The sequence below is a fragment of the Scyliorhinus torazame genome, chromosome 5 (assembly GCF_047496885.1).
Source record: "Scyliorhinus torazame isolate Kashiwa2021f chromosome 5, sScyTor2.1, whole genome shotgun sequence".
Taxonomy (NCBI): domain Eukaryota; kingdom Metazoa; phylum Chordata; class Chondrichthyes; order Carcharhiniformes; family Scyliorhinidae; genus Scyliorhinus; species Scyliorhinus torazame.
The window spans coordinates 194,250,751-194,264,296 of record NC_092711.1 but is presented as its reverse complement, the minus strand read 5'-3'; the positions used below and the strand labels follow the sequence as shown (position 1 = coordinate 194,264,296).

Here is a 13,546-nt window from a genome sequence, read left to right as displayed (position 1 = left end):
CTCCCTGTCAGGACAGTGAGAGGGGATGGGTCACTACCTGTCAGGACAGTGTGAGGGGATGGGTCACTCCCTGTGAGGGACGGGTCACTCCCAGGAGGGACAGAGTGAGGGGATGGGTCACTCCCTGTGAGGGGACTTGTCACTCCCTTTAGGGACAGAGTGAGGGGATGGGTCACTCCCAGTGAGGGACGGTTCACTCACTGTCGGGGCAGAGTGAGGGGATGGGTCACTCCCTGTGAGGGACGGGTCACTCCCTGTCGGGACAGTGTGAGGGTAGGGGTCACTCCCTGTCAAGACAGTGTGAGGGGTTATGTCACTCCCTTCAGGAAAGTGTGAGGGACGGGTCACTCCCTGTCTGGACAGTGTGAGGGGATGGGTCACTCCCTGTCAGGACAGTGTGACGGGACAGGTCACTCCCTGTCAGGACAGTGTAAGGGGATGGGTCACTCCATGTCACGACAGTGAGAGGGGATGGGTCACTACCTGTCAGGACAGTGTGATAAAATGGGTCACTCCCTGTGAGGGATGGGTCACTCCCAGGAGGGACAGAGTGAGGGGATGGGTCACTCCCTGTCAGGACAGTGTGAGGAGATGGGTCACTCACTGTGAGGGGAGGGGTCACTCCTTTTCAGGACAGTGTGAGGGTAGGGGTCACGCCCTTCCGGACAGTGTGAGGGTTGGGTCACTCCATGTCAAGACAGTGTGAGGGGACGGGTCACTCCCTGTCAGGATAGTGTGAGGGGATGGGTCACACCCTGTCAGGACAGTGTGAGGGGAAGGGTCACTCCCTGTCGGGATAGTGCGAGGGGACGGATCACTCCCTTCGGGACAGTGTGAGGGACGGTTCACTCCCTGTCGTGGCAGAGTGCGGGGATAGGTCACTCCCTCTGTGGGGACGGATCACTCCCTGTCAGGACAGTGTTTGGGAATGGGTCACTCTTTGTCAGGAAGGTGTGAGGGAAGGGTCACTCCCAGTCAGGACAGTGTGAGGGAAGGGTCACTCCCTGTATGGACAATGTGAGGGGATGGGTCACTTCCTTCGGTACAGTGTGAGGGGTTGTGTCTCTGCCTTCAGGACAGTGTGAGGGATGGGTCACTCCCTGTGAGGCATGGGTTAATCCCTGTAGGGACAGAGTGTGGGGATGGGTCACTCCCTGTGAGGGATGGGTCACTCCCTGTCGGGACAGAATGAGGGGTGAGTCACTCCCTGTGAGGGACGGGCCACTCCCTGTCAGGACAGTGTGAGGCGATGGATCACTCCCTTCGGGACAGTGTGAGGGGACGGGTCAATCCCTGTCAGGACAGTGTGAGGGATGGGCCACACTCCATGTGAGGGACGGTTCACTCCCTCTAGGGACAGAGTGAGGAGATGGGTCACTCCCTGTGAGGGGATGGGTCACTCCCTGTCAGGTCATGGAGGACCAGATCCCTCACACTGAGGGGAAGGGTCACTCCCTGAGAGGACAGTGTGTGGGGACAGGTCACACCCTGTCAGGACAGTGTGAGGGGAAGGGTCACTCCCTGAGAGGACAGTGTGTGGGGACAGGTCGCTCCCTGTCAGGACAGTGTGAGGGACGGGTCACTCCCTGTCAGGACAGTGTGAGGGGAAGGGTCACTCCTGAGAGGACAGTGTGTGGGGACAGGTCACTCCCTGTCAGGACAATGTGAGGGACGGGTCAATCCCTGTGAGGGTCGGGGCAGAGTGAGGGGATAGGTCACTTCCTGTGAGGGGACTGGTCACTCCCTGTCAGGACAGAGTGAGGGGATGTGTCACTCCCTTCTGGACAGTATGAGGGGATGGGTCACTCCCTGTCAGGACAGTGTGAGGGATCTGGTCCTCCATGTCAGGACAGTGTGAGGGGTCTGGTCCTCCCTGTCGGGACAGAATGAGGGGTGAGTCACTCCCTGTGAGGGACGGGCCACTCCGTGTCAGGACAGTGTGAGGCGATGGATCACTCCCTTCGGGACAGTGTGAGGGGATGGGTCAATCCCTGTCAGGACAGTGTGAGGGATGGGTCACTCCCTGTCAGGAAAATGTGAGGGTATGGGTCACTCCCTGTCAGGACAGTGTGAGGGGATGGGTCACTCCCTGTCAGGACAGTGTGAGGGGATGGGTCGCTCCCTGTCAGGAAAATGTGAGGGGATGGGTCACTCCCTGTCAGGAAAATGTGAGGGGATGGGTCACTCCCTGTCAGGACAGTGTGAGGGGCAGGGTCACTCCCTGTGAGGGGATGGGTCACTCCCTGTCAGGAAAATGTGAGGGGACGGGTCGATCCTTGTCAGGACAGTGTGAGGGGACGGGTCACTCCCTGTCAGGACAGTGTGAGGGGAAGGGTCACTCCCTGAGAGGACAGTGTGAGGGACGGGTCACTCCCTGTGAGTGTCGGGGCAGAGTGAGGGGATAGGTCACTCCCTGTGAGGGGACTGGTCACTCCCTGTCAGGACAGTGTGAGGAAATGGGTCACTCCCTGTCAGGACAGTGTGAGGGGATGTGTCACTCCCTTCTGGACAGTATGTGGGGTCTGGTCCTCCCTGTCAGGACAGTGTGAGGGGTCTGGTCCTCCCTGTCAGGACAGTGTGAAGGGACAGGTCACTCCCTGTCAGGACAGTGTGAGGGGATGGGTCACTCCCTGTGAGGACAGTGTGTGGGACAGGTCACTCCCTGTCAGGACAGAGTGAGGGGATGGGCCACACCCTGCGAGGGACGGGTCACTCCCTGTTGGGACAGAGTGAGTGGATGGGTCACTCCCTGTCAGGAGTGTGAGGGGAAGGATCACTCCCTGTCAGGACAGTGTTGGGTGGGTCACTTCCTGTCAGGACAGTGTGAGGGGAAGGATCACTCCCTGTCAGGACAGTGTGAGGGGATGGGTCACTTCCTGCGAGGGACGGGTCACTCCCTGTTGGACAGAGTGAGGGGATAGAACATAGAACATAGAACATAGAACAATACAGCGCAGTACAGGCCCTTCGGCCCACGATGTTGCACCGAAACAAAAGCCATCTAATCTACACTATGCCATTATCATCCATATGTTTATCCAATAAACTTTTAAATGCCCTCAATGTTGGCGAGTTCACTACTGTAGCAGGTAGGGCATTCCACGGCCTCACTACTCTTTGCGTAAAGAACCTACCTCTGACCTCTGTCCTATATCTATTACCCCTCAGTTTAAAGTTATGTCCCCTCGTGCCAGCCATATCCATCCACGGGAGAAGGCTCTCACTGTCCACCCTATCCAACCTCCTGATCATTTTGTATGCCTCTATTAAGTCTCCTCTTAACCTTCTTCTCTCCAACGAAAACAACCTCAAGTCCGTCAGCCTTTCCTCATAAGATTTTCCCTCCATACCAGGCAACATCCTGGTAAATCTCCTCTGCACCCGCTCCAAAGCCTCCACGTCCTTCCTATAATGCGGTGACCAGAACTGTACGCAATACTCCAAATGCGGCCGGATGTGTCACTCCCTGTCAGGACAGTGTGAGGGGATGGGTCGCTCCCTGTCAGGACAGTGTGAGGGGATGGGTCGCTTCCTGTCAGGATAATGTGAGGGGATGGGTCACTCCCTGTCAGGACAGTGTGAGGGGATGGGTCGCTCCCTGTCAGGACAGTGTGAGGGGATGGGTCACTCCCTGTCAGGACAGTGTGAGGGGATGGGTCGCTCCCTGTCAGGACAGTGTGAGGGGATGGGTCACTCCCTGTCAGGACAGTGTGAGGGGATGGGTCACTCCCTGTCAGGACAGTGTGAGGGGACAGGTCACTCCCTGTCAGGACAGTGTGAGGGGACGGATCAATCCCAATCAGGACAGTGTGAGGGGACAGGTCACTCCCTGTCAGGACAGAGTGCGGGGATGGGTCACTCCCTGCGAGGGACGGGTCACTCCCTGTTGGGACAGGGTGAGGGGATGGGTCACTCCCTGTCAGGACAGTGTGAGGGGAAGGGTCACTCCCAGTCAGGACAGTGTGAGGGGATGGGTCGCTCCTGTCAGGACAGTGTGAGGGGACGGGTCAATCCCAATCGGGACAGTGTGAGGGAATGGGTCACTCTCTGTTGGGACAGAGTGGGTGGACTTGGCTGCTCTCTATGGGAATAGAATACTTGCATTCTGTGTCCTCCTGGCTGCCTCTAATCTTTGTTTCTGATTCAGGGGACACATATGTATGAAGAATGGAAATGGGAGAACATTCCGACTATTGCGGATGTCCTCGAGGAGTTTGTGTCTGTTAGACCTCCAGCAACTCTGCTACTCACACAGCTTCCTTTGCTTCAACCCCGATTTTACTCCATCAGCTCATCACCTGATACCCACCCGTCAGAAATTCATTTAACAGTGGCAGTGCTGAAATACCACACCAGAAGTAAGTACTCTTCATTAACTTTGGCCATTGACTCTGCCCAATTGGCATAGATCGTAAATGGATGAAACAAGGGGTTACTTTTACCCAAAAATTGGTAACCATAAAATACCATAAATTCTAAGGAATGTAAAACAATAGAGTTAAAGATGAAAGAGAAAAAGCATTTTATATGCCTATTGTCACAAGTAGCCTTACATTAACAGTGCTTTTGAAAGAGTTAGTGAAGACTGCATTGGTCAGTGTGGTTATGGGATGCTGAGGTAGTGTGTGCTGGAAACAACCCTGGGAAGAAGGAATTGCCTCCAACATGAGAGAAAAGTGTTTGTGTCTGCAGCATTTAGAGACAAGCTTTGGCTCCCAGTATCGAATGAGAACCTGTGTAAGACATCCCCGACAGCAACAATAGATTTGTGGTAATATCACTGGAATATTTATAGATAAAAGCTCTGAGGAATGTTGCCTAAAAGGGATCTTTAGCTCGGAGTTAAAACAATTTTGGGAAATATTTGTAGAAGTACCGCGAACTGTGTAAATGTAATCCTGGACAGGGATGTGCTGTGAAGACACACGAAAGGTGGCTCTCCTCCTAAAAGCCTGAAATTAGGCTTGTTTATTCAAAATAACCCATTAGAAAAGGGAGAAAAGTAACCCCTCACCCTACCGAACAGCAGCACAAGAGACGATGCTCAGTAACAGTAGCTCCAGAAGCCGCAAAGAAACAAAAAGCGGCAGAAGCCAGGAGGAACAAGCGGTCGAGAAGGCGGGCGCAGGAGATGACGAAGGGCGGCCCCACCAGAATGAGAGGGATTGGCAAACCGCACACGGGGCTCCACCTCACTGGGGAGTGGATGGAGGAAGTTCCTCATGTGGATCCCCAAATTTCTTTCTCTGTCAGTCTGGCCTCAATAAAAGTTGAGATGGATTCGCACGTAAAAAGAAGTTATTTATTTAGCTTGCAAGCTTGATTCATTTCATAGAAATATAAGAGACATCCAGTTTCCTATATCCCAGAAAGCGAATGAACAAAGAAACAAAGGGATCTCTGCAAATCAATTCAAATGGTATCAAGTTTCACATACTCGACGGACATAGGTCAGCCTATGTCCCTCCTGACCTGTTCGATCTATTCTGATTGGCTCACTTCCAATCCCTTTCTCTGGCCCCTATCAATGCAGCATCACTCTCATAGACACACCTCTTCCTGCTTTTTCCATGCGGTCTCAAACCCCTTTGTCCCTAACTGCCAGAATCAAAGTGGCTTATTTCTACATTACATTAACTAGTATCTCTAAAGTAACTATTTTATATCACATTCGTCATTCCCTCCTTTTATCATTCCATGATAACCGAACTATCCAATCCATAGCTACGGTTCCTCATCTAAAAAGATCTGTTGCTGCATTTCCAATTCCTGTCTTAGCCCCCCTTCATCTGCCTCACCCTCATGGATTTTAACAGTTAAATTTTTTTTTCCGGTGATTGGGGCGGTGATCTGATCTAGTGCACCCCGCATTCTACCCATCACACATTTAAGGATGGCCAGGCCCACAAAGATGCAGCCGATAGCTACCACTAGATACATGGCCTTATTTATCAACCAGTCCTTCCATCCTCCAAATCCCCAGTTACCCCAAGAGTCAGGATCCTGCATCCCGTCCAAGTGATCCCGTATGCGATCCATAAATTTAGTAATGTTAGCGGTCAAGTCCTGAACACCCATGATACACTTGCCCTGTACTATGGCGCATACCCCACCCTCACGGGCCAGAAGATAGTCAAGAGCATACCGGTTCTGCATTGCAAACAACCGTAGCTGAGACAACTCCTTGGTTATTGCCCCGAGGGCTCCCAAGGTTTACTACCCGGGTTTTCCTCAGTTTGGCCTTTAACTAACTTAAGTGTATCTCCCGGTAACCTACGTTCTAGCTGTACTTCCCTTCTCATACGCCCCGTCCTCTCTCTAGTCCCTTTCTCTTTCTCATGGTCTCTTCCTACACTCTTCTGACAGCCTGATTTTACCTTTATTGTACCACTCTTAACACATCCAAAATCAAATTTACATGTATTCCAAAAACAAGGCAATGTCCATATAATGTTCCCTTCCCATCGCCGGGACCGGTGCAGCTGCTTCATGACTCCTGCATTCTCCTTAACTTTGATGACCTTCCATGAGTCGATACCATGTCCTCGTATATGGGGGCAGCGAAGAACATCACCTTTGCATAGGTGATGTATCCTTGTAGATTGGTTGGGGCTACACAGATACATAATATTCCCCTTTTCCATGTCCATCGCCAATAACACGCCAAGCGAAGTGAGGCCAAATATCAGACAGACGATGCGTAGCCACTCCATCATGCTCCACACCTGTAAAATAGCACTGGAGAAGGGAGGCAGGTTAGTATCCGACCTTTTACAGTAGTGGAGATGGACTCAATTTACAGTGATGTAGGTGGAACCAAGCACTTCGCCCCTCCACTTTAACTGCTGTGGGGGTGGTAAGGAGAACTTGGAAGGGCCTGTCCCATCGCGGCTCCGACCCCTTCCTAGTCCAATTTTTGACCATGACATAACTACCGGGCTGGACTGAAAGTGAGCTAGGTACTGGGGCAATGGCTCGTGAACCGCGCGGACTTGGCCATGGAGTTCCTTGAGCACTTGCGTAAGGGCTAGAACATAGGCGGTCATTTCTTCAGTCATCTGATGAAACTGAACCCGTCTGGGAACCTGCCATAAAGAATCTCGGCGGGAGAGAGCCGGGCTGGTCCCGCAGGTGTAACCCGCAGCTGGAAGAGGGCAACGGGGAGCAACTTAAGCCATGTCAGTCCCGTGTCTGCTCTTAATTTAGCCAATTTAGTTTTGAGGGTCTGATTGTGTCTCTCAACCAACCCGGCCGCCTGCGGTCTGTAATCACAGTGTAACTGCTGGCGTATGCCCAACTGGGAGCAAAACTCCTTGTTAATTTGTCCAATAAAATGAGGCCCATTATCAGAACTTAACTGAGCTGGTATACCGTACCGGGGAATGATTTCCCTCACCAAGACTTTAACCACAGTAGCAGCTTTACTATAGATAGTCGGATACGCCTCGACCCATCTGCTGAACACATCCACAATGACCAAAACATATTTGTAACATTGACACCTTTCCAACTCAATGTAATCCATTTGGAGCGTCTCAAAGGGACCACTGGGCAACGGTGTTTGCCCCTTCCCACAAGGGATACCTTTTCCGGTGTTATATGGCTGACAAATCAAACACCGATTACTGATACTTTGGGCCAACCCCTGCATTTTAGGGTGCCACCAAGTGTCCAGCAACAAATCACTAGTCCCTCGAGCCCCACAATGAGTTGCAAAGTGTACACATTCAATGACCCATAAAGCCAGCACATCAGGCATACAAGTCTGATGTGCAGGCGTGGTCCATAAAGAGGAAACAGAATCATATGTACAACCTAACCGTTTCCACATTTGTTTATCACTCTCAGGAGCGTCCTCCTGTAACCTTATGACGTCTTGGATGGTTGGCATTGGCTTGTCAGAAGCAGACATATTCATAGTAGATCGTTTAGTCTGACTTAACATTTTAGGCACCATCACTTGCTGAATTTGTGTGGCTGTGCGCGCTGCACGATCTGCTCGTTCATTACCAACGTCAACTGGGGTTGTACCATTCGTGTGGGCAGCGCATTTAATAACGGAAATCTACGCGGGCATAAGGAGGGCCTGCAGTAGGTCATTAACTAAACCCCGGTGGGATATTTGACCACACATAATCATGTCAGGTTGTTCTGACGAAATGTCACTCAAATCGCCCCTTATTGTGGTAGTTTCCTGAATCAAGGCTAAACAGTCGTGGCCAGGTGTGTCTTCATGGACAGGGGGACCACTAAGAAAACAGGCTGGATTGATAGTGGTACAGTATTTAAATGTCAGACGTGGATTGTTCAAAAGGTATATCTCATACCTATTCTGACGAGCTGCGGTAAGATGCTGACCATTCGCCCCATATCCCTGGCATGGTACTGGTCATGGACCTGACGTGTAATATGAGGGCTTACCGAAGCTGACTGTGGCCATAAATGTGGTGATATTGTAACAAAATCGGCTGTACCTTCTTTTCCCGTGACTGTGGCTGTAACCTTGACTGGCCATTCGGTCTCAAGTAATGGCCGGTATTTGTCCTCCAACTCCCTGTTTCGTCCAGTTCTGTCATAGGCCAGGGTAACGTGATGCAGTGACTGTTCAACGTCTAACGTCCACCACTGGGGGGTGATAGAAATATAGCACTGTTGTCTCATCCTCCTCTTCGCTGATCCACCCACCCAAAGTCACTATATTGGGGCTCCTGCTGGTAAACTACCATTTCTGCCGCTTGTTGGGGTCGCAGATCATCCTTTTTCATTACATACTCAGTCTTAACCTTTGTAACTGAGCCTCCTTCTTGGCCTACACCCTCCTTCCAGTAAAATCTGACTGCCCTTGCCATCTGGGAAGGGTCGTTCTCTGTCCAATTCATGTTATTACATTTCACAGCAGTAACCACAGAAGGTGGTAGGCAATGCATTAACATAGCACAGTATTGAGGGGAATTCTGACCATTTTGATACAGCAAATCGCCTGACTGCCCCCGGTGGATTTCATTAAAACGCTCCAGACATTCCTCTGGCTCTTCAATCTTCCTAGGTTTTAGGTCTAAGATAACAGAAAGATTTATGGGCCTTTGAAATGTGCTATTCAACGCATTCAAGATCTGTGTCCTTCTTTTCTCTATTTGCTCTCTTTTTTTTTAAACTTAAAAATGTTTGAAAATTCAAATTGAATTACTGCAACTTGCAAGCTTAGCTCTGATCTCAACTCAGAACTAAATTTACAATTTGCTTAACACAAACTTGTATAACATTTACAACTTAATTATTTCTTTATCTTAACAATTTTTCTTTTAACAAGTTTTTTTTTCTTTTACATACACATAAGTATTAGCAAAATCAACTATCATCTCCAGATTGACACTTTTTAAAATGGTGTCCATGATCTTCTTTAAGTTTCTATTAATCTCCAGATAAAATGAGATAAACCTTATTTCAAGTAAGTAAAACTTAAGATTCTGGCAATTTCAATCAATTGCTTTCGAAAATAATAACTTTTATCAAAGAGGTGGAGAAACCCACTGGTTTCCTTTAATTAATTCAAAACGTAACTTTGCTGGTGTTCACTGACTCAAAGGAAAGGTATCCGATTACACTAGGGCTGCTGCTGTTATCTCAAAGCCTGAGTGAGAAGCACTGTCTGTTTTCAACTCCGCCTGCTGCTGTTAACCCTTTGAGAGACTTCTGCTTCAACCAATATGCAGCATTCCTCACAATCTCAACTGGACCTCGGAACTTTACAGTCCAAGGAGACAATTTTAGCTTAATCAACTATATATTTAAAACACTCACACATAGAGTTGAACCATCTTCAGATTTAAAAACAGTTATACTGGACTGAACCTCCATCTATTGAAGTCCCATCAGCCCCTGAACCCATATAATAGACTGAACCTTCATTAATGAAGTCACATCAGCCTCTGAACCCATATAATAGACTGAACCTTCATTAATGAAGTCACATCAGCCTCTGAACCCATATAATAGACTGAACCTTCATTACTAAAGTCCCATCAGCCCAAAACCCTAACCCAAGCCGAAACAACAATATGAAATCCCATCAATTAAAGTGCTAATCCCCAGACTGACCTGTGATTTCGTCGAGGCGGTCTTTCTGTGCCAACCGCGAGTGACCAGACTAATCAGACGATAAGAAGAGGGGAACAATCAATGCGCGGTCGTTTTCCAGTTCTACATTGAGGGCCCTTTGTTCCCCATCCTCCTGTTCATAATCAGTCTCATTCTGATTTCGCAGTTGGATCAGGATCGCCCTGAGAAATCCCGGTTTTCGGCACCAAATGTGGATCCCCAAATTTCTTTCTCTGTCAGTCTGGCCTCAATAAAAGTTGAGATGGATTCGCACGTAAAAAGAAGTTATTTATTTAGCTTGCAAGCTTGATTCATTTCATAGAAATATAAGAGACATCCAGTTTCCTATATCCCAGAAAGCGAATGAACAAAGAAACAAAGGGATCTCTGCAAATCAATTCAAATGGTATCAAGTTTCACATACTCGACGGACATAGGTCAGCCTATGTCCCTCCTGACCTGTTCGATCTATTCTGATTGGCTCACTTCCAATCCCTTTCTCTGGCCCCTATCAATGCAGCATCACTCTCATAGACACACCTCTTCCTGCTTTTTCCATGCGGTCTCAAACCCCTTTGTCCCTAACTGCCAGAATCAAAGTGGCTTATTTCTACATTACATTAACTCGTATCTCTAAAGTAACTATTTTATATCACATTCGTCACTCACTAGAGAGTTGAAGGGAGGAAATCGAAGCCGACACTAAAGCGGCGATCAGGGTGGCAGTCATGGAGCCCCGGCGATCATGCAGGTGGCCCTGGATAAGGCAGAGAGATGACTGGAGGCCCAGGGGTACATCATCAAGGAACTGGAAAAAGTCTTAATGGATCAGAGCAACCGGATCACCGCCCTAGAGATGGAGATAGCGAGGTTTCTGGTGACACACAGGGAAGCCTAAAAGGGAAAATAGAGGACCAGGAGAACCGGTCACGGTGCCAGAACCTAAGGATAGTTGGCCTGCCGGAGGGAATCGAAGTCAGGGACCTCAGGGTCTATATTGCCCAGATGTTGGGAAACCTGGTGGGAAGGGACAGCTTCCCTAACCCGTCAGGAATAGACAGAGCCCACTGTCGCTATGGCCGAAACCCAAGGCCGGAGAGCAGCCGAGTGCGATAATTGCCAAAATGCACCAATACCAGGACTGGGAAAGGATCCTGTAGAAGTGAAAGAGAGAAGGAAGTGGGAAGTGGGGATGTGTGTGGAGGGTGATGAGATTCACATGGTGTTGCCCCTGCTGCCCCCTCCCTGCTTGGACACACTGATACAGCACCTCATTCACCACGTTCAAGTTAGCTCAACATCACAAAAAGCAAAGTTTCAATTCCCAGGATGAGGCCGTGATTCCGACATGGACAACAGCCGGATTATTGGCCTATTGTTGTCCCCGCTCCCTACTCCCCATCACCCATTTACCTCCATCTATCCCCCTGTTGCTGGTGTGTACACCCACCCCCGTCAGCTGGACCAGACAAACAAAGGCCTACAACTGGGAAGGACACCAGATCAGGATTTATCAGGACATTGGGACAGACCTGGCCAAGCGCTGGGGGGGGGGGGGGGGGGAGTTCAACAGAGCGAATGCGGCTCCGTGCAAGAGCAAAGTGAAGTTTGGGATGCTGTACCCGGCCAATCTTTGGGTCAAATTCCAGGGCAGGGAATACTTTTTCACGAGCCCTGCGGACGGGGACAAATTTATCCAGGAGAACGGGCTGGGAAAACAGCAGCAAAGATAGCGGTGAAAAGATCGCCTAAAGGGACTGAAATAATCTGAGAGACACTTTGTTCAGGACTGTACCACTTCACTCTGAATCCGGGAACCAAAACATAGGAAGGAAGAGGCAAGGGTGGCGGAGTGTAAGAGAGGGTAAGGAGGATGAAAAGAGAGGAAACTATATAGCGAGCGAAGGGTAGGCTTATAACCGACTCCAGGATCCAGGAGGGGAGGGCCACCACAGTGTCAGGAAAGCTAGTGCCAGAAGGTACGAGTGAGGTGGGGACCGCGATGAATCTCCTGCAGAGGAGAGTGCACCTGCCGACCACCACGCACATGCATGACCCCATGCTGCATATATATCGGATGGTATCTGTAATCCGATACCAACAAGGGGCTGGTTTAGCACAGGGCTAAACCTGGCTTTGAAAGCAGACCAAGGGAGGCCAGCAGCACGGTTCAATTCCCGTAACAGCCTCCCCGAACAGGCGCCGGAATGTGGCGACTAGGGGCTTTTCACAGTAACTTCATTTGAAGCCTACTTGTGACAATAAGTGATTTTCATTTCATTTCATTTCAATTCATTCATTTCACAATGGGAGTTTTCATTTCACTCTGACCTTTCTGTGTTTCTTTGGTGAATTGATTGGTGAATCTTGAAAGGGGAAAATATCGTGCCTGATTGTGGGAAGGATTGGGCCGGGGAAGGATATATGGGACATGGAAATAAGAGAAGACCCAGGGCCCATGATTCCTGACCCTTCCCACATGCCTGACTTTTCCTAAGGTCGAGACCCACACGGACACTGGCTCTCTCCAGGGAGCGGGTTCCTTGGGTACTGACTCTCCCCGAGGAGTGGGTCTATTGGGTACTGACTCTCCCCGAGAGCGGGTCCCTTGGGTACTGACTCTCCCTGAGGAGTGGGTCTATTGGGTACTGACTCTCCCCGAGAGCGGGTCCATTGGGTACTGACTCTCCCCGAGGAGTGGGTCTATTGGGTACTGACTCTCCCCGAGAGCGGGTCCCTTGGGTACTGACTCTCCCTGAGGAGTGGGTCTATTGGGTACTGACTCTCCCCGAGAGCGGGTCCCTTGGGTACTGACTCTCCCCGAGGAGTGGGTCTATTGGGTACTGACTCTCCCCGAGAGTGGGTCCCTTGGGTACTGACTCTCCCCGAGGAGTGGGTCTATTGGGTACTGACTCTTCCCGAGAGCGGGTCCCTTGGGTACTGACTCTCCCCCAGAGCGGGTCCCTTGGGTACTGACTCTACCCGAGGGTTGGGTCTATTGGGCACTGACTCTCCCCTGTGAGTGGGCCCACATGGGTACTAATTTTCCCCAGGGAAAGAGCCCATTAGATATTGACTCACCTGAGGGTATGGGTCCACATGTGTTCACTGTATTTTGTTCTGCATCTTTTCAGATGAACAGGGTCCAGTGCGGTATGGAGTGTGCTCCTCCTGGCTGAATCACATCAGTCCTGGTGAGGCTGTCACATGTTTCATCAGAAGGTAGGAGTTCAAACAGAACAAAACATATACCATCCCTGCCCATCCTCCCTGTACATATGAACTATGGTATTATCATACATGAAGATAATGTAAGGGTTAATTAAATGTTTACAGACAGCCACTAGAGGGAGCTAATCTTGAAAGCCTATAAGGGATGACACTGAGCCTTGTGGGGCAGAAGGTTGGACTAGGTGGTAGGAGCTGGAGCTGACTAGGAGAACTGAAG

General features: G+C 50.1%; 1 protein-coding gene across 1 annotated transcript in view; it reads left to right on the top strand.

The window, feature by feature from the left end:
• LOC140420857 (nitric oxide synthase 1-like) overlaps nucleotides 1–13,546 on the top strand; it is a 514,337-nt gene that overhangs the window by 445,225 nt on the left and 55,566 nt on the right. The window contains exons 21-22 of the mRNA XM_072504947.1: nucleotides 4,148–4,358; nucleotides 13,233–13,320. Coding sequence (XP_072361048.1) covers nucleotides 4,148–4,358; nucleotides 13,233–13,320 — 299 coding nt within the window. The remainder of the gene's footprint in view (nucleotides 1–4,147; nucleotides 4,359–13,232; nucleotides 13,321–13,546) is intronic.